This window comes from Mesoplodon bidens, assembly GCF_964165515.1.
Source record: "Mesoplodon bidens genome assembly, chromosome: 8".
In the NCBI taxonomy this organism is placed as follows: domain Eukaryota; kingdom Metazoa; phylum Chordata; class Mammalia; order Artiodactyla; family Ziphiidae; genus Mesoplodon; species Mesoplodon bidens.
The window spans coordinates 102,127,853-102,148,638 of NC_138165.1; the positions used below are offsets into that span (position 1 = coordinate 102,127,853).

At 41.2% G+C, this 20,786-nt stretch overlaps 1 protein-coding gene across 4 annotated transcripts in view; it reads left to right on the plus strand.

Annotated features, from left to right (window-relative positions):
• Nucleotides 1–20,786, plus strand: part of RHBDD1 (rhomboid domain containing 1) — a 118,544-nt gene that overhangs the window by 11,884 nt on the left and 85,874 nt on the right. For 3 of the 4 annotated variants that reach the window (XM_081242708.1, XM_081242710.1, XM_081242711.1), the window contains exons 2-3: nucleotides 13,014–13,521; nucleotides 15,013–15,145. In XM_081242708.1, the coding sequence (XP_081098834.1) occupies nucleotides 13,089–13,521; nucleotides 15,013–15,145 (566 nt within the window). In that variant the 5' untranslated portion in view covers nucleotides 13,014–13,088. The remainder of the gene's footprint in view (nucleotides 1–13,013; nucleotides 13,522–15,012; nucleotides 15,146–20,786) is intronic. The other variant, XM_081242709.1, reaches the window with a different exon arrangement.

The following is a 20,786-nucleotide window of genomic DNA, read 5'->3' on the forward strand; positions in this document are numbered from 1 at the left end:
CAACCCTCAGAATGGGAGAAAATATTTGCAAATGAAGCAACTGACAAAGGATTAATCTCCAAAATTTATAAACAGCTCATGCAGCTCAATAGCAAAAAAACAAGCCAATCCAAAAATGGGCAGAAGACTTAAATAGGCATTTCTCCAAAGAAGATATACAGACTGCCAACAAACACATGAAAGAATGCTCAACATCATTAATCATTAGAGAAATGCAAATCAAAACTACAATGAGATATCATCTCACACCAGTCAGAATGGCCATCATCAAGAAATCTAGAAACAATAAATGCTGGAGAGGGTGTGGAGAAAAGGGAACACTCTTGCACTGCTGGTGGGAATGTGAATTGGTACAGCCACTATGGAGAACAGTATGGAGGTTCCTTAAAAAACTAAAAATAGAAGTACCATATGACCCAGCAATCCCACTACTAGGCATATACCCTGAGAAAACCATACTTCAAAAAGAGACATGTACTAAAATGTTCATTGCAGCTCTATTCACAATAGCCTGGAGCTGGAAACAACCTAAGTGTCCATCATCGGATGAATGGATAAAGAAGATGTGGCACATATATACAATGGAATATTACTCAGCCATAAAAAGAAACGAAACTGAGCTATTTGTAATGAGGTGGATAGACCTAGAGTCTGTCATACAGAGTGAAGTAAGTCAGAAAGAGAAAGACAAATACCGTATGCTAACACATATATATGGAATTTAAAAAAAAATGTCATGAAGAACCTAGGGGTAAAACGGGAATAAAGACACAGACCTACTTGAGAATGGACTTGAGGATATGGGGAGGGGGAAGGGTAAGCTGTGACAAAGCGAAAGAGAGGCATGGACATATATACACTACCTAACGTAAGTTACATAGATAGTGGGAAGCAGCCGCAGAGCACAGGGAGATCAGCTCGGTGCTTTGTGACCGCCTGGAGGGGTGGGATGGGGAGGGTGGGAGGGAGGGAGATGCATGAGGGAAGGGATGTGGGAACAGATGTATATGTATGACTGATTCACATTGTTATAAAGCAGAAACTAAAAAAAAAAAAGAACAAGGACTCCGGAGCCAGATTATCTTGGTTAAAATCCCCACTCATCTGTAAAATGAGGAAATAATACCTGCCTCATGAAGTTCAGAGGATTGAATGGGATATGCCAGATGACAAAACTAAAACGATTTAGTAATGAGTTTGATATCCTTTATTCAAAGGAAAGCAGTCCATAGACTGGGGGAGTAGGGCGCCTCACAAGCAGTGGAGCATTCTTCCCAGGGGATTTTGGGCCAGAGTGAGTTTTATAGAATGTTCGAAAAGGCAACGGACAAAACAGGGTGTGGTTGGCTAGGGGGTGGGGGGTTTCCTTTTGAGGCCAGCAGGTCCTCCTTTCCAGGGTAAGCTGAGCTGGAGGATGGTGATTGGCGTTAGGTTTCCTGGACAGTGAGGCAGTTCCCATAAAGGCAGGCTGACTTAGGGTTAGACTTGTGACATGGGCTGGACCCCTGGGATGGCCTTCATTGTGTGGGTCCCAATATATGAATTAACTTTGTCAGCTAATGGCACACGTGTAAAGTTTGAGAACAGTACTACCAAAGATGAACTAGTACTATATAAGTGTGTAACTTTAGCCAATGATTTGACTTTTTTATTTCACCTGTATTGAGGAAAACTTTAAATCAGTAGCAAATGGGTATTTCTGTTTCATTAAAACAATAGCTGAGATTTAATGTGTTTACTGTGTGCTTGGCATTATTCTAAGCACTTGGTGTTTTTTGTTTGTTTGTTTTAAATTTATTATATTTTGGCTGTGTTGGGTCTTTGTTGCTGTGTGTGGGCTTTCTCTAGTTGCAGCGAGTAGGGGCTACTCTTTGTTGTGGTGCATGGACTTCTCATTGCCGTGGCTTCTCTTGTTGCGGAGCACGGGCTCTAGGCACGCGGGCTTCAGTAGTTGTGGTTCGCAGGCTCTAGAGCGCAGGCTCAGTAGTTGTGGTGCACAGGCTTAGTTGCTCCATGACGTGTGGGATCTTCCTAGACCAGGAGCTGAACCCGTGTCCCCTACATTCGCAGGTTGATTCTTAACCACTGCGTCACCAGGGAAGCCCCTCACTTGGTGTTTTCAGTCATTTAATCCTTACAAGAATTCTAGGATCAGATTTAGCTATTATTACTATTCCATTTTCATAGTAGGAAACTGAGGCTTAGGTTAAGTGACTTGCACAAGTTAACACAGCTCTTAACGCTAAAGCCAGTCATTGGGACCAGTTTAGACTCCAGAGCATGTGCTCTCAAACCCCAAGGTACCTGGAAAACACAGTTTGGTAGAGATGATAGAAGGCTTCTGGTGACATCCTGTTGGCACTGGTGGACAGTACATGTGGAAGGCATTGTGGAGGTCGATGAGCAGTGATGTGGTCAGGGCACCCGACATTAAGGCTGCAAGTCAGGAGCTGGACTTTGAAGGTTGGGGAGAAAGTGAATGGGTTGGGAGGACGAGGAGGGAGTGTGTCTCGGGTCAGGGAGTGATGCTGGTGGTGCTGTCAGGACCCTGCCAGCATCCCCATGCCCTTAGTGTGCCCTGGTGGACTCCCAGCCTCCAGCCCCTGCGGTTCTTCACCTGAGTGTTTTCTCTGACCCCCTGATGCTCACTTTTCCTGCTGTGGCAAGTCACACGTGACAGGGAGTTAAGGCAGACCCCGAGCCCTTTGGCAGTTAATGCTGAGGCATATCTAGGCAAGCTCCCAGAGTTCCCAGTGAGATTAAGCCTGTCTCCCATAGAGATAGCTCACTTGATAATGCATGCATTTTAGTGGTTCTCATTATTGCCCAAAGCAATCCCTAACTTAAAATGTGTAGCTCTACCTTATCTCTTTGGTAAGATGTTATTTTTCATAAAAGGAAGCCTTTCTGGGGCTTCCCTGGTGGCGCAGTGGTTGAGAGTCCGCCTGCTGATGCAGGGGACACGGGTTCGTGCCCCGGTCCGGAAAGATCCCACATGCTGCGGAGTGGCTGGGCCCGTGAGCCATGGCCGCTGAGCCTGCGTATCTGGAGCCTGTGCTCTGCAACGGGAGAGGCCACAACAGTGAGAGGCCCGCGTACCGCAAAAAAAAAAAAAAAAAAAAGGAAGCCTTTCTAAATGAAAAATGTTGAAATCATCACCCTTTTAATCACTTTTTTCTCATGTTATTACTTAAAATAGTTCTAATTAAATTTTACACCATATAAGTAGACGTTGAACTAAAAATGAAACATTGTTTTAGTCTTTTCTTAGTACTTAAAAAAAATTCTCTTAAACTTGAGTTTACCCACCAAGAAGCAGTTATGTGAAAGAAAACTAGCAGACATCTTGTTTAAGGGTTTCTACTGAGTTAAAAAGGATTGGCTGTGAAGCAGAAGTTTGAACTATTTCCTGGTCTGCCTCTAGATCACAGCCTAGAATTTCAAAAGATTTTTATTTAATCCCTTATAGACAATCAAGGAATTTGTTATGTGCTGTGGAAGTGTGGACGTTTGCTTCTTGAGTGATGGACAGGCAGGGCCATGGAGGCCTCTCAAAGGTATAGACAGTAGCAGCAAGGCTTGCATTTGTGAGAGGCAGAAGCCTGAAGGGCTTGCTAGAGAAGCAGCACCGTCTGGTGGGAAGCGCTGGATTTGAGTCCTGATAGTCCAGTTTAAGAGCATTGTCATCTTGGGTTCTTTATATCAGAAAAGAAATGGAATTTCTATCTCTCTTTGACGGTTTCACACCAAAATTACTGAAAGGATTTCCATTAAATTGGGCGGTTATGTTTGGAATGGTCAGACTTAAAATAAAAGCTATGGGATGCATGTGAAATTCACTTTGGTGACCTCTGGTGGTGAGAGAGCCCCATGGGACTGCCCATCTGTGGAGATAGCCACACTTATTTAGCACCTTGGACAGAGAAATTTCACATGCCCAGAAAGTCTCAAGTCTTCACTGAGCTCCTTCTTACCTGGACAGCTCTACAGAGCAGGCTTCAGAATGGCTAAAAGGACAGTAAAGTGATTTTTTTGGTAAGTGCTGGGTAGACCAGCTAGTAGGTAACATGGAACTAACTTTGTCTTCACCAGATTGTGAGAATTAAGTGAAATGAAGCAAGTATACTTAACTACTTTGTAAACTATAAATAACTGTATAAATATTAGTTATTATTGGGAAAGGTATATAAATATTACAAGACTAAAGTATAGGCTGAAATGCTTGAAGTTGATCAGATGATGATTTTATATCAGTTAATACCTATAAAGTCCTTATTATGTTTCAGGCATTTTTCTATGTGTTTTACATATACTAACTCATCAACAACTCTACGAGGCCTGTCTTATTATTGTTAGTGTCTGTTTTATAAGTGGGGAAACTTAGGTAAGCTTACATTGATTACAAAATTGCCCAAGGTCCTACAGTTCCAAGCAGTTGAGCCAGGATTTGAGCCCAAGCTATTAGGCTTCGAAGTCCGTTCTGTTTACTCTGATACTACTCAGTCTTCCAATGATGAAGTACAGAAGGCTGATCTAGGTAAGAAAGCATGGTGGGTTGGGGCTGGGGATAATATGATGAGATTGGATTTTAAGCAAACCAAGTCAGGTGTTATATAAGTAAGACTGGGGGAAATGTGTCAGGTGATAAGGGTCTGACCTTTGGTTAGGTCTGTCACCACATAACATGTGACCTTATTGATGGCTGCTTACTTGTCTTGAAGATTCTTTAGCATCTTAGGTTGTTTTAGTGGTCTTAAATCCTAACTCCCTAGAGGTCAGGTATTTTGCCTTCCATGTGGATGGCATTGATACTTAAGACAAGCCTTGTAAAAGATAGTCGGCCATTGTTCCACTAAGGTATGGGAAATTTTGTATTTGTTTTCATTTTGAGAGATGGTATATGAGGGGAAAAAGGGAAGGAGGAGCTCCTGTGTGTTAAAAGCTAGGTCTTGTGTGTTTAAGCTAGGTCTGGTGGCTTAAGATGAGAAAGATTTAGCCCATTGGTATTTGAGAGAGAATTTAACGGTTGTCTCTAGCTGGGTAAGACAATTTCTTATATGGTTATGATGATGACGTCTGTGAGGTTGGAGCACCATCGTATAAATGGAGATCTCAGCAGCCTTCAAAGGGGGAAGTGCTCTCAATTCCCAGTTTCTTCTGGAACAGAGTCCAAGTTGTAGATATTTCCATGAATAGATACTGGAATGTAATTACTGAGTTGTCACAGTATTCATGAGGACTAGATTCCCATTAGCTTCTGAATATAATTTGATTTCAGTTTTCATTTTTTATTCATGAAGTCAGTTTTCATTCGATTGACCTCATTTCTTTGTATCTCTCTGCCTTTAATGTGAAATAAGAAAACAGAATCCTATGCCGATTCTCTTTGATTTTTACCATTAATGTAGCTCATGAAGCCATGTAACAGATTTCAATGGCCAGAAAAAATTTGTCATTCATGTGCAACTTGTCATTAAATGAAGATGGTGCTCTGACACAGATTTCATACTGGACCCCCAGAGCTCCCCATTTACTGATCAACTCAGGTAGATGATGCATTCTGGTGAATTGAATAGGATGCAGTGGTGTGAAGCCAGACCATCTGCTATTACATTTAATATTTAAATACTAAGTTTTAAAAGTATAATTCACGTTATTGATATAACTGTGTATTGCATTTAACAACTGTGATCACATTGAAGCTATGTAAGCTCTTTGAAATGCATTCATATATTTGAAAAGAGGAACAAATTACTTCACAAGCATTCAGTTAATAAATTCTTGTTTTCCACTAAATGCAAATACATATTATACTGTACCATTTTCTTATTTTCAAAAATATCTTGAAAATCTGCATTTTGTAATTGGGTTTTCTTGGGGCCTAAGGAAGCTAATACCTTTTAGGAAAAATAAAATTATACTAAGATATGTTATTGGAAGAACAAGGGATTTTATTATTGTGCTAGACTAAAACGTTCTCATCTATTGGCCCTATAGTAACAGGTGGTGAAAACAGTCTCTTATGTTTGGATTAAAAAAGCCATGAATGAAAAGATTCCTGAGAGAGTTACAGGAGTGAGAAGAAATGATCCAGTTCATTTCATTCCTAAAGAAGGTAGACTGTACTAAAACAGTAAGAGAGAGAAAAAAATGCATCTAGTTGTTTTGTGAATATTTTGCCCAAGTCAATGTGGTATTTATGATGCTCTAACTTGTTGTTCAGCTCTTGTAATTTAAAAAGCAGAGGAAGTTTTCATGTTTAGCATATCCAATCTGCTTTTTCCATAGCTTTTTTGCTTTGTTTGAAGCGATAAATCATACTAACCCTCTGCGTCTTTCAAAAAGATTTTACAGGGTTTAGAGTCAAATGTGTTGGCCTAAGCCCTGCCCCTGCTACTGAAGTACATTCACATTCACTTTTAACCCATCACAGTGCAGGGGGATGGTAGTGCTAAAATCCTGGCAGTTTAACCAGGGTGATTTCTTCATGGTTTCATCTTTCTTTCTGAAGCTTTCTTCTGAAGAGCTTGTTAAACTATTGGAGGGGGATGGCGTGGGGAGGTTGCGAGAAGGGACATGTTTGTCTGTATGGTTACGTGTACCTATGAACATGCATATTTATATTTTAAGCAATGAAAATTTAAGCATTTGCTCAACATCATTAGTCACTAGGGAAGTGCAAATCAGTACCGCTTCACACCCATTAAGATGTTTATAATAAAAAAGATGGATAAAAGCAAGTATTGTTGAGTATATATGAGTATGGAGAAATTGAAACCCTCATACACTGCTGGAGGGAATGAAAAATGGACAAAAATTTGGAAAACAGTTTAGTAGTTCCTCACAAAGTTAAGCATAGTTACTGTATGACCCAGCAATTCTATTCCTAGGTATATGTCCAAGAGAACTGAAAACATATGTTTCTACAAAGAAATTGTACATGAATATTCATAGCAGCATTACTCATTATAGCCAAAAAAGTGGGAACAACCCAAGTGTCTATCAACTGATAAATGGATAAAAACACAGTGTGGTATATCTATATAATAAAATATTATTGGACCATAAAAAGGAACTAAGTACGGATACTTCCTACGATGTGGATGAACCTTGAAAACAGTATTCAGTGAAAGAAGCCAGACACAAAAGGCCACATATCGTATGATTCCATTTAGATGAAATGTTCAGAATAGGCAAATTCGTTGAGATGAAAGGTAGATTGGTGGTTGCCAGGCATTGGGCAGGATGGGGAGATAAGTGGGGAGAGTTTCATTTGGGGGTAATGAAGATGTTCTGGAATTAGATGGTGGTGCTGATTGTGCAGCCTTGTGAATATACAAAAACCACCGAATTGTGTAGTTTAAGATAGTGAGTTTTATGGTGTGTGAATTATATCTCAATTTAAAAAAACCAATGCTTAAGCATCTGGAAAGTCAGGCATTAGCAAAATATTCAACCTGAGTGATAGCAGGCCTCTGATAAATACTTGCCAAGTGACTTGAACAAACCTACATTCTCCTCTATGATTCTCTTTTTTTTTTTAGAGAATATGCTTAAAATATATGGAACGTAAATGAAATTTTCCAAAGGCATGAAAATAGTAATAATGACATATCATTAATCTACCTCATATAAGTATTGATAAACCTTTTCTTGATTCTTAACTAAAAATCTCACACAGTTTTAAAGGATCTCAATGAATAATTTTAAGATTTGTTGCACTTTTAGTGACCTGGAAGGCTGTTTTCAGAAAAGCGTTCGATTACCCCTATTAAGACTGTAGTTTCTTTCTTTCATGTGAAATTAATTTGGTTACTGTCAGATGCCAGACTGGGACTATAATTTATAACTGGTACATATTCTTGCAGTTTAATGGCCTGAGTTCTTCTTGAACATTTAAACTGAAAATTGATATATAATGTCACCCTGGTAAATGATAATGATGAAATATTTCCTGCTTTGTAAGTAGAACTGAAAATCATCATAGTAAGTTTCTTTTCCCTTTTGGTAAAATTCCTTTCTTTACTCCGTGAGACACGTTGGCTTCCCAAGTTATGAATTCAGTTTCTTTTGTTTGTTCTAGCCACTTAGTTTTCCTTATTACAACCTGTTTAATTTCTCATTAAAAGTAAATATGGCTAATTTTCCTACCCATATTTCAAGAGGTCTTCCATTTCTCTCTGTCACAACCTTGATATAGCACTGTCTGGTGTGTATTACTACATAATTAAAATGCCATGTTTTTTTTTGTTTTTTCTTCCTCATAAACAGAGCACTTCCAGGACAAGGTAACTGTTTAACAAACCACTACAATACGAATTTCAAGAAGTTTGGTTTCTTACTTTTTCTCATCACCCTGCTCTTCCCTCTCTTTTACTTGCTCTCTCCACGTTTTCAGAAGAGCAGTCTTTGGTAAAGATTTTAACCGACAGCCAGATCTTCTAGGTAGTTCTAATCCTTGTGGCTTGCACTGCAGGTAGCACTGAAACTTGTAAATTGTCGTGAACCTTGTAGTGTTCATGGAACCTACTGACACCAGAGTGACAACGCCGTGGAAGCTCTTATCAACAGAGCCCTTGTGGAAGTAGAAGTCAAAACAGTTGTCCGGTCAGGGTTTAAATGCCATGTTTTTTTAATCAAATAGTTCTGGCAAAGCAACCTATTAATACGTTTTAAATGGATCAGAGGTTTATTCCGGTAAAGTTGAGATAAATGTTACAACACTTTTCTGGAACTAAATGATAAGTGGAATAATATGTACAGTGCTATGGGGAAGGTTGCTGCAATTGTAGGAAAAATACTTAGGGATGAATGTATCATAGACCTTTTCAGTCAGTCTTGTTTATTTTATAATGTAGATATATTCAGCATGCTCATCCTGAGTCATTGGACAAACACTTACTAAGCACTGACTGTATACGAGTCACTATGCTAGGCTCTGGGTATTCAGTGGTGATCAGAATAGATAGTTCTGCCCTCAGCATTTATGCTATAATCGTGGAGCTCCCGGTGTGGGAGCAACCCGGGTGGTTGTATCATAGTGACCAAGGCAGAGACCAGTGTGAGGTGAGACCAGAGGGGTAGGCAGGACAGTGGTAATCACAAGTGTGTAGTTACGGTCAAGAGTTTGGACTTCATTCCAACTGTAATGATAAGCCATTGAAGGCTTACTGCAGGGGAATCCAACTTTAGTTTTATAAAAATTACCCTGAGCAGTAGTGAAAAATGGTCATTGGGTAGAAGAGGAGAAGCAGAGTTTGTTGTAATCCAGGCAATCCATCTAAGCCAACGGTGGCTTAGACTAGAGCAAGTTATAATGGTGGCTTAGACTAGAGTAGTGGCTCTAGAGCTAGAAAGAGGTAGATGATACAAATAGTTTGGAAGAGTTAGCAAAGTGTGGTGGATGGGATTTGGGGGAAGCAGAGTGAAGAGGGAGAAGCATGTGTCGAGGATGGTGTCTGTATCTCCAACCTGAACAACTGGGAGATTCTGTGTCCTGAGATCTGGCACATGGGAGGAGGGCTAGACTTGGAAGGGACTGTCCAGTGTTCAGTTTGGGGCATGTTGAGTGTGAGGGGGAGGATATGTTTACAAGGCGGGGGGTGGGGATGGAGTGCAAGGACCAGCCTACTCTTCCTCGTGCTGGTGTAACTGGTTATGGGCTGAGTACAGGTTAGAATAAACAAGTCACTTTCAAAACCAAACACATTGCACTGGTTTCCAGCTTATGAATCATGCCTCTATGCTCTCTGCTACAGCTCAGCTCTCTAAAAATATCTATGTAATTATGGGCAGGATGAAACAATATTCATCTTACAGTAAGATGTGTGCCTGCCTGGCCCACAAAGTCAGGTTACAGATTGGATCTTCACATGAACCAGTTAGATTTTCTGTTATCTTGTTACAAACAGGCTACATCCCTCACCTTGGATGGCTGACTTGATTACTTATTAGGAAGGAAACTGGGCCATAGAGCTGGTTTGAAATGGTGTCGATTTATCTTCGCTACTTAAAACTACGGACTAGTGGCCTTTTGGAAAACAGAGCCCAACATATATTATGCACTTCTCACATTGGTTATGGTTCTATCTGCCTTTACATGAAGCATACCACATCATTTTATTCATCTTGTGATTTTCTACAGCCAGTATTTTTATTTCCTTCAACAAATAGAAATGATAGAAATGGGCCATTTAGGGGCCAGGATTGCAAGTGTTTGGGTCTTTGCTGTACCTCTAATGCCTGGCACAGGGACTGGCATGCATTTGGCACTTGATATTTATTTTAAAAACTAAGTGATCGAGGAATGGCTGAATAGTCTTTCTGTAAGAAGGAGGGCTAATTCAGTTTTGGGAAATCAAGAGATCAGGTGGGCTATATTCTTCCTACAAGGTTATGTCCCTGAAATCTGAGAAGTCAAAGCTGTAAAATATAAATTTGGGAACCATCGTGATAAAAAGACTTATAGAAACCATGAGAGTGGAATTCCATAAGTGTATGCAAAATAGTGTAGAATAAGAGTAGAGCGAAACTGAAAAGCAGAGGAAGGGGAGTTGGGAGGAGGCAGGGACCTGCAGGAGAGCACAGCGTCCCAGGGAAGAAAGAGCAGTCAGCAGTGGGGAGATAGAGCCCAGAGGTGAGAAGGGATGTGAACAAAAAGGGGCCTTTGGGTTTGGGCAGGAGTCAAGCAAGTTAATGTGAGCCTGGGTGCACAGTGTGAGATAAGCTCGGGGAAATTCCACCGTCCTTTTGTTTATACTCTCCACTACTAATGATTCCGATCGAGAGGGAACTTTTTCTTAAGCAAAGACATAATTATTTTTGATTTTCTGCTGTGCATAGCCTGCCATCATAGGACACTGTACTGATATTGAAGGGTTGATTTTGTGATTTCTTATAAGCTGGTTACTTAATGATCAGGCCCATATTTTTCCATTGCTCCTGTTACAGGTAATGATGTTTGATATATATAATTATCTAGGGGAATTGAAAACATGTCACAGTAGTTGGAGATCTGAAAATCAACCTGAACATCAATGTGAAAAATATAGACTATTTCTCCAAAATTATCTGGGAGCGTTTCAGTTGAAATTTTATTAAATTCTCTAGTTCATGAGAATGCTACAAAACTATAAAAATAAGCCCTGGCAATAAAGAAACTTGGGGTTGTGCTAATAATGGGGGTACACCCATAACACATACATATATATAATTTTTTCTTGGGGGTTTCTTTTGGGTGTGAAGTTGATAAGAATCCCTGTGTGGAGAGGGGTGGGGAATACATTTGCATCTTATTATTAGGATGCTACCGTTGCAAAGGCTTTTTCTCCTAAGTGAGATTACTTTATAGTAATGAAAAAAGTAGCTACCATTTATTCAGTACCTACTTTGTTCCAGACATGTTACAGTAATCCTGAGAAGGAAGTATTTCTAATTTAAAGTGAAGAAATTGAAGTTTGAGTAATTTACTGTAGATCTCAGGGCTAGTAAGTAGGAATCTAGCCGTTTTTTACTCTAAAGCCCATGCACTTTCCAATGTGCTGTCTGAGTGAGAACCTTTAGGATACCAGAGTGCATTATATATTTGATTGGAGCCACGATAGCTCCACAGGGAAATCAGAAAACCATTAGATGAGAACTTTTTCAGCATCCTGTCCCCTAATCTGCCTATTTACCCATATCTGCACCTGAAATTCTTCTTCTTCCTTCCTGTTACGATGGACAAGGCTATTCCCTCTAAGGACTTGATTCTTTTTATGTCTTGCATCTTTAGTCTGTGTCTGTTTCTTTACTAGCTTCTTCCCATAAGCATAACCTAGACCTTTTCTGAAGCAAATACCTTCTGTATTGGTTAGTAATTGCTGTATAACAAACCACTCCAAAATTTGGTGAAGTTAATTTAAAATATCATTTATTTAGCTCACTGTTCTGTGGGTCAACAGATTGGTCTGGGCTCAGCTGGATTTACTTATGCATTTGTGGTCAGCTGCTGGTCAGCTAGACCGCTTTGCTTCTGAGGCATTAGCTGGTCAGTGGCCAGGGCCATCAGGGTGACTAGAGCATGTGTCTTCCATCATCCAGTAGGCCAGCCTGGACTTGTCCACATGGTTGCCTAGGAGGGTTTCAAGAGAGAGCAGAAGCCTGCAAATCATCTTGAGGCCTAGATTCAGAACTAGTGTCGCTTGCTTTTCATTCTGTCAACCAAAGCAGGTCACAAGGCCAGCGCAGGTCATGGAGAAGTAGACCCGTGAGCATGGCACTCTTCCTCGTGGGTAAATCCAATCTACCCTTCAAGACCACCGCAGCCTGAGTTGTGTGCCTTGGGTCTGGGCTTCCTCTGTCCCTGCATTTAGAACATTGTGTGGCAGTTGTTGGTTTACTTCTTAGTAGAAAATGAGCTCCTTAAAGACAGTGACTGTGTTTTAATCCAGGATTTGGTTCATAGTAGGTAACTTTTAAAAGTGGAAATTTTTCTGAAAATAAAGCAGTCTAGCAGTTGACATCTGGCAATATGGAATAGAAGATAATATATGCTTGCATTTTAAGACTTGCTTGCTAATGTTGAAGAACTTTGGAGCAGACTCTATCTAATATATCAAAATCAAATATTTCTTTAAAAAAGTGAAGGAGTGAAGAATTCTCTCCAGCATTCTGAGAAGAAATAATTATTAAATATTTGTGCACTATCTTTGTATGTTTTTTGGTTAGGTTATTATAAGTTTGTTTATAAGGAAGACAAGTTACATTTTCATGGCATATTTGTCAGAAAAAGCATACCCATCCATTAACTGGTCCACTGGGATCTGGGATGACATTTCTCCTTTAGGATGTAAAATGAGGAGGGACATCAGCCAGTGTCCTGGGCGTTACTCTGGAAGACACAGAAAATAATGCTTCTGTTAGATGGGAGATGAGATATACATAATGTGAGCCCATCTTTAAGTGAGCACGTCTTGTCACTGTCCTAATTCTTAATTGATGTATTTTCACGTGCATTTTATTTTACATCTTAGGCTCAGCTGCCTCCGTATCTTCCCAGATTCCTCACGTCTGACCACATTTTCCCGTCACAGGCCTGATACCTCACCATGCAGCGGAGGTCAAGAGGAATTAATATTGGGCTGCTTCTGCTCCTTTCTCAAATCTTCCACGTTGGGATCAACAATATTCCACCTGTCACCCTAGCAACTTTGGCTCTCAACATCTGGTTCTTCTTGAATCCTCTGAAGCCGCTGCTTAGCTCCTGCCTTAGCGTGGAGAAGTGTTACCAGCAAAACGACTGGCAGCGCTTACTGCTTTCCCCTCTTCACCACGTGGATGACTGGCACTTGTATTTCAATATGGCATCCATGCTCTGGAAAGGAATTCATCTGGAGAGAAGACTAGGAAGTCGATGGTTTGCCTACGTCATCACCACGTTCTCCCTACTCACTGGGGTGGTGTACCTGTTCTTGGAATTTGCTCTGGCAGAACTTATGGATGAACCTGACTTCAGAAGGAACTGTGCCGTAGGTTTCTCAGGTAAGGCAGATGCATTTCTAAGGTAGCCCGCATGAGAACAGTTAGGGAGGTGCAGCTGTTGTCATTTTTTGAAGCAGGGGCCCCAGTTAGTGAGGGAACTGAATTCTGAGTGGCTAAGCGCTGCTGGGGCTTGGATTTTGGTGAATAGGCTGATTGGAGCACAGGAGAGACATAGATTTTGCTATTTCCCATTATGCCGCATCATTCACTCTTGGACGGTTGAGACTAGGGTCTGCCCAAAGGTAGTTTTTGTAGGAGACGTGGTCCTGGAAATATTCACTGGCTCCATTATGGTGGGACGAGGGAGAGAGGCAGTGGTGCACGTGTGGGAGTTCTCTAAAAAGATGGGTATGCATCTCAATAACGCCATTAAAATAAATGCACCACACCCTACAATGGCATGCTCACTGTGTTTTCAGAGCCGTGATAGTCTTTATACATAATTCATGCTGTTTAATTAATGTAACAGGTCCTTAGGGAGGTGGCCTTGTCTTGATTTTGTAGATGAGGAAGCTAAGGCCCAGAGAAGTCAGGTAACTTGCTCAAGGTTACACACCTCATAAGTGATGGAGCTGGGATTTGAACCCCATCTTCATGACTTTAAACACGTATTGGGCTTCCCTGGTGGCGCAGTGGTTGAGAGTCCACCTGCCGATGCAGGGGACATGGGTTCGTGCCCCAGTCCGGGAAGATCCCACATGCCGCGGAGCGGTTGGGCCCGTGAGCCATGGCTGCTGAGCCTGCGTGTCTGGAGCCTGTGCTCCGCAACGGGAGAGGCCACAACAGTGAGAGGCCTGCGTACCGCAAAAAAACAAAACAAAACAAAACAAAAACACGTATTTCATTGCCTCTCACTGTCCCCCTCACTAGTTCTTTTTTTACATTTTTCTCATAGGACTAAATTGCCATCAGGACTTAAAATAGGTATTCTGAAAATTAGCATGTGAAGGGTAGGAGGGAAATAGTCCTGAAACCAAAGGAGATCAAACCCTTCCCTCTATTTTCCCTGCCGTCCTTACCCCTTCCCTCTAAGGTGCATCCTCATGCATCTGATTGTGTGAGAAGAAAGGAAATAAGCCCTGCCTTCAATATGTCTTTCCATAGGAGTTAGAAAAATACACGTTAAGGATATTTTTTTAAATTGAGTTAAAAATCACATAAAATGAACGATTTTGAAGTTTACAATTCAGTGGCATTTAGTATTGCACCATTGTGGGTGTCTTATTCCCATTTTATGTGTTATATATTTAGTAGCATACTCAAAGTCAGTATGAATTTCCATGTTAAGAAACATCAAAGGAATCATTGCCTTGAAGACTGTCTTTCTACTGAATGCTGGGTTGACTTGTTGGAAGGAATAGAGTATGTTTCGAAGCAAAAAGTTGGATGTAATGGAATAATCATTTTCACTTTCAGTTAGTTTTCTTTGTAAATGTTAATCATTTCCACATTGGGATTGTTGATGTTTGTATGCTCTTTATCCTCTTTTAGGAGTTTTGTTTGCTTTGAAAGTTCTTAACAACCATTATTGCCCTGGAGGCTTTGTCAACGTTTTGGGCTTTCCTGTACCCAGCAAATTTGCTTGTTGGGCAGAACTTTTGGCCATTCATTTCATCTCGCCAGGGTAAGTGTTTACTCTTAGAGAATACAAATGAAGAACCTGATGTTCCGTAGAGAAAGAATTATAGTCATAATGAGGTAATCAATTGTCTTTTACAGTGAAGTTTGTTCTTTAACTAAAAGGACAGAATCCAGCTTAATGGTTTTAATGTCAGATATTCCTGTGTTTGAATCTCGTCAGCTACTGAGCTGAGTGACCTTGATGTATTTGTCTTATCTGAGTTTCCATTTCCTCATCTTTTAAGTTGAACCTGAGACACAGATTTGGGGATTAATATTAACCAGCCTGTCAATTAATTAATTCTAATAACAATAATCCAAAGAGGTACATAGAAACCACATAATTAGAAAGATACGAAATCAAAAGGTATGTTGGTCCAGTGCTTTTAAGCCATTTTAGTTGTGAATTTTCTTGGTGGTAGACCCTTTAAACAAAAGACTTTACTCACAATTTTGGTATAGAAAACGGGTCAACTCTGAACTGTTTTGGGTGGAGAGGAAGCACAGGGCTCCACTCCCTTTGCCTTACCCCTGTGTCACTGGCTGCCTTAAGAGGCACCTCCGCAGAACCCTAGAGCTCCAGGGAACACAGTTTGGGAATCACTGATGTCTGCGAATTTCCTTTACGGATGAGGACGAGGAAATTGAGAAGGTTTACGGACTCATCAAGCAGTGTCGTGGTAGACACTAGACTAGTTAGGATTCAGGCCTCTGGACTCCTGGTCTGGGTGTTCTCGGGGTGGGGGGACGGGGGTGAGGTGGGACGTGCTTTTCCACTTTGGTTCTTTTCTCTACTTTCTGTTCAGAAAAAAGAGAGTGAATTGTGTTATTTTCCCACCTCTTCCACCAGCTGCACTTTTCTTAATCGGTATAATGCACCTGGAAGCCCATGGTTTGCTCATTTATTTTTACTTCGGGGACCTGGATGCTGTTTGGAGAAGGGAGAGATTCAGGAAGATTCAGAAAGAAGTAAGGAGGATATTTTTTTGCTGCTGTTCTTTTCAGACAGGAGCTTTTTTTCTCAGCTTTCGGTGTGTGTGACCGCGTTGGGTGTCGTACTTTATTTGAGAGTATTCTCCTTGCTCTGTGTGTCAGCCCAGTAACCTCGAGTCCTTCTTTAATGCTAATTTCCCATCATGGGCAGCCATTGCCAGCTGGTCTGTAAAAGGCAGTGATGTGGCCACTGAACACCACTCATTTGCAACTGTATTGTTATCTTGTGACAGTTCCACGAAGAAAGCCTAACAAAATCTTCAAAGTTTTCTTTGAAAAAGGGTCCAGTAATGTCTGTCCCTTATCTGAACAGCCCTCTCTATACCTTGTCACTCACAGCTCCCTGACTTGCTTGATGTGACTCGGTTCTCTGTGTAGACCAGAGACTCTTGTGTGTGAGGGTAACACCCAACATTCATATGAAAATCACTCTCTCTGGTACTTGAACTTTTATTCTATAATGAATCCATTGAACAGCAGTGCCTTTAATAGTCTCATGCAACTATTTCTGAAGACTCCATCATGCATTTTATTTTTTTAGGGTCCCCCCCTTTCCATAGATAAGGGATGGTTGCATTTTTATGTAATATGCTTATTCTGCGTGGAGGGACCTGATATTCTGAGCTTGGGAATTAAATGGAATTTCCTTTGAAGTTTGAAAGACTAATAAATCTTTTGGTTTTTAAGATTTGACTACTTTGAATGATAAACTTCTGATATCCAGGCATCTACTTATGCATGTGTCCATTAAAGACGGAGCTGAACACTGGTCCAGGAAACCTAAGAGGGGCATGCTTCTTGAGATGAATCTTGGAAGAATGGGGGAAACCAGGGCTCTCTCTGCTCTGCATTGTTATTCCCCTGGTGGTTGTCAATTAGAGTATTCATTGGGAAAACACTGTAAATCTTTACAACAAAGCCTGCTTTATCGAGGGACTTAATGAGCTGCCCTTTGGGAGAAAAAAAAACCTGCCAAGCAAACATGTGGTGGACCTCTGTGTTTTATGAAAGCCACAGAATTAGTAATTTCCCCAGTTAGGGAGTTTTATGGAGGGAAGCCACTCCAAACAGCCAGCCGTTCGTTCAGCACTGTGAGAGGTATGGACTTGACCAGCAGAGTGAAGTAATCGCACTCCTTTGCTGGAGCTTTTGCTTTTACAGTTCTTGTGTGTCCCTTGTTTCAGTGACATCTTTGCCTCACATGGTCTTTTACTTTCCCTGCATGTCCTGAGGCCCTGGTAGGTGGTTGTGTTTAAAGAAGTGACCCTGCTCCCAAGGTGGCACAGTGGGGAGGTGATTCCGAAATTCTAATTTTCACCTTAAAGCTCAAATTTTATCATTGACAATAAATATCACTAGTTGTTTTTTTCTGAAGGCTCACTCACATTGTTCATTTTTGAGAAAACGTGTGCCATTTTCCATTTATTTAACCATGGTCTGTCAGTTTTTCTTTCAAGCAGGCATGGCGGGGGAGGGTCCTCGAAAAGTGGATAGTTCATCTCACAGCTCAAACAAGCACACTAGTGCTTCGTCTGGAGACAAGCATCTCTCTTGGATATGGAGTTGAGGTGCTTTATGCAAATTTCCATTTTGTATATAGCATATGAAAAAGATGTATACTACTATTGACATGTTAAACATTAAAATTTTACTGTTTATCAAGGTATTCTTAAGTAGAAATTTTTTTTTTTTTTTTTTTTTTTTGCGGTACGCGGGCCTTTCACTGTCGTGGCCTCTCCGGTTGCGGAGCACAGGCTCCGGACGCGCAGGCTCAGCGGCCATGGCTCACGGGTCCAGCCGCTCCGCGGCATGTGGGATCTTCCCGGACCGGGGCACGAACCCGTGTCCCCTGCATCAGCAGGCGGACTCTCAACCACCGCGCCACCAGGGAAACCCTCTTTTTTCTTTTTAAATGTGCATGTGTGACTGTGAAAAATACAGCGGCTACTGGTACTGTTTGGAGTCACCGCCTTGATTCATTTGATTCAAGCGGCCAAAGCACAAGCAGTTGGACCCACCATAGCTTTTAGACCACTAGTGCAAACATCAACATGTGGAAAAGGGCACATGATACCTCAGTATAATTATGAAAATAGTTCTGACTTCATGAACTGCTGGAAGGGCCTCTGGGACCTCCAGTGGCCCATGGAGCACACTTTGAGAATCGCTGCTCCCAGCTCTCATGCTGCCTCTCTAGCACTACTCTTGACCGTTTCTTAGCTTGTATGAAAGGAAAGATGGGGAGCTTCATGCAGTCAGGGATGGCAGAGAAAGGGAAGCAGTGAAGTATGTGAGAACATAGACTGTATAACCACTGAAATTGCTAATTATCAGTTGCTAATTAGCACGGACTGTTAACACTTTGTCTGAAGGAGAATGGCCACTTGTCACTCTCATTACAGGGACTGACTATAAGATCTGCCTGTGTTCCACGCAGGACAGAATTCCTTAGATGCAGGGAACTCCCGTCCTACTTGCAGTTCTCTTCTTGCGTCTGCTTACATTTTGTGCTAGGGTGCTTCTGGCATATTCATCTAAAATGCAACATACAGTTCTTTCTTCCCCAGTAGTACTGAGATAGGGAATCTAAAAGGAAAGTGCATTAGGCTGGCATACACTGTGCTTGAGTATCAGTTGACACCCTTATGGATCTAGCTACGTAGTAGTCTATTGGACTTTTGCCTTGGGAATTAGAACTGAGGTTGGGGAATAACAATTTGGAAGACGACGGTAACACCATCTCCTGTCCCACGTGTTCTTTTAGAACTTTGCCACTCTACCTAGAGGTGGGGTCCAGTGCACCTCCCCCTGAAGTGGGTGGATTTGTGACGCAGTGTAATCAGTAGATGGCAGCAAAAGTGCTATGTTAATTCCGAGGCAAGAAGTTGCTTGCCTTGTGAGCTGGAACACTTGCCCGTGGAGCCCATGTTCCCTGATTCCACCATGCTACGAGGAAGTGGTGCGTGACGTGTGAGTGAGTGGCCATTAGATACAGCCATGAGTCCCCTCAGCCTCAGCCTTGTGGAGCAGAGACCCATTACCCCCTGTGCTTTCTGAATTCCTGACCCACAGAATCTGTGAGTGGAAGAAAACAAGTGTTGTTTTATGTCACTACATTTGGGGAGATTTGTTCTACGTAATGTCAACGAGTTGAATGAAAAAAAGGGAGGGAAACTAGAATGAAAAGCAAAGGAGTACAAAGGGCAGTGTTTGGGCAGTGGGGGAGAGAGTGGAGTGAAAGAAGAGAGCCAAGGATGGAGGCCTGGGGAGGAATCCATGCTGAGATGCTGTGGTACCACGAGTCATAACATCACCACCCATCAAGTAGCAGGGCTTTAAAGCAGTGGTTGGCAACTGTGGGTTCTAATCCTTTAAAACGTTCTGAAATCAATGTATTGGGTCACAACCAGCGTTTGAAAGAAAGAGAGAGAGAGGGAGGGAGGAAGGAAGGAAGGAAGGAAGAGAGGGGAGTGGGAGGGAAGGAAGGAAAGAGAAAGATGGATTAGTGTTGAATGTGGTAAGGGTATTATTTCAAGGAACTTTTGTTTTAGCTCTATGTGTATGTGTGCTATATTTCTAAAAATGTATTTTTATTGTGGGACACAGTACAAAAATTTTGGGAGGTGTTGCTTTAAAGCAGCTACTAGTTGCTTAAACTAGAGTTAAATACATTTATAGGATCAGAAACATTTATTGCCTTCAGCGAAAGAGGATTAGATTGCCAGGTCTTTGGTGGCAATGAGACGAACAGGCTGTAACTCCAGATTTCTACTAATTTATTGTCTTTCTTTAGAATAAGTGTTAGTTTACAAGGCTTATCAATGACCAAGTGAGCTCTCAAGATAGCTGTCTGTATATGGAGATGCATGCTAACAGATTTAGACTTCACCTAAACCAGAAATGCTAGTAACAGTTGTTCAGTTATAAACAAAGTTATTCGTAAAAATCCTTTGAGAATTCAAGAGAAAGGGGTTATCTAGAGCAAAGGAGACTATGAAGTGTAAAAGTTACCACATTTTTCCAAAAAATATAGTATTCCTCTCCAAGCCTTTTAAATGTAGACGTATTCAATAACTTAGTAGAAAATAAAACAAAACCTGAATGGATGTAGGGTTAAAATATACATTGGGAGTTTGTGTAAGCAAGCAAGTGGCAAATAGGTAAATCCAATGATACTCAATTGTGCTTTGGAGAGAATGCTCCTTTGACAAAAAAGGCCTGATGGATGAGAGCTAAGCAGGAACTGTGGTCTTCTCAGGGCTGGGGCTGCGTTATGGCGGCTCATGGAGAGGAGAGAGGGCTGCTGTCTGAGATTCCTGTTTTTCAAGGGTGGATTAAGTTGTTTTTCAAGAAGTTATATTACACAATTACATCTTTTGTTTTGTATCTACTGGGACAGTTGCATTTTTCTACTAAACTTGGATGACAAATGTTGCATATATAGAATTGATACTCACCCTCTGTTTTATTTCACGGAAACATGTTTTCACAGCCTGTTAAAGAGTTCAGTTTGAATCAACGTCCCAGGACTCTCCTGAGCAGATTTTTCTTCTGCATTCCTTGGATGTCCATTGATATATTTCCTCCCTTTTCCCTGTACAGACTCCGGTAAAGGAAGGTTATATGAGTTATATAAAGGAGTTAGTTAATTT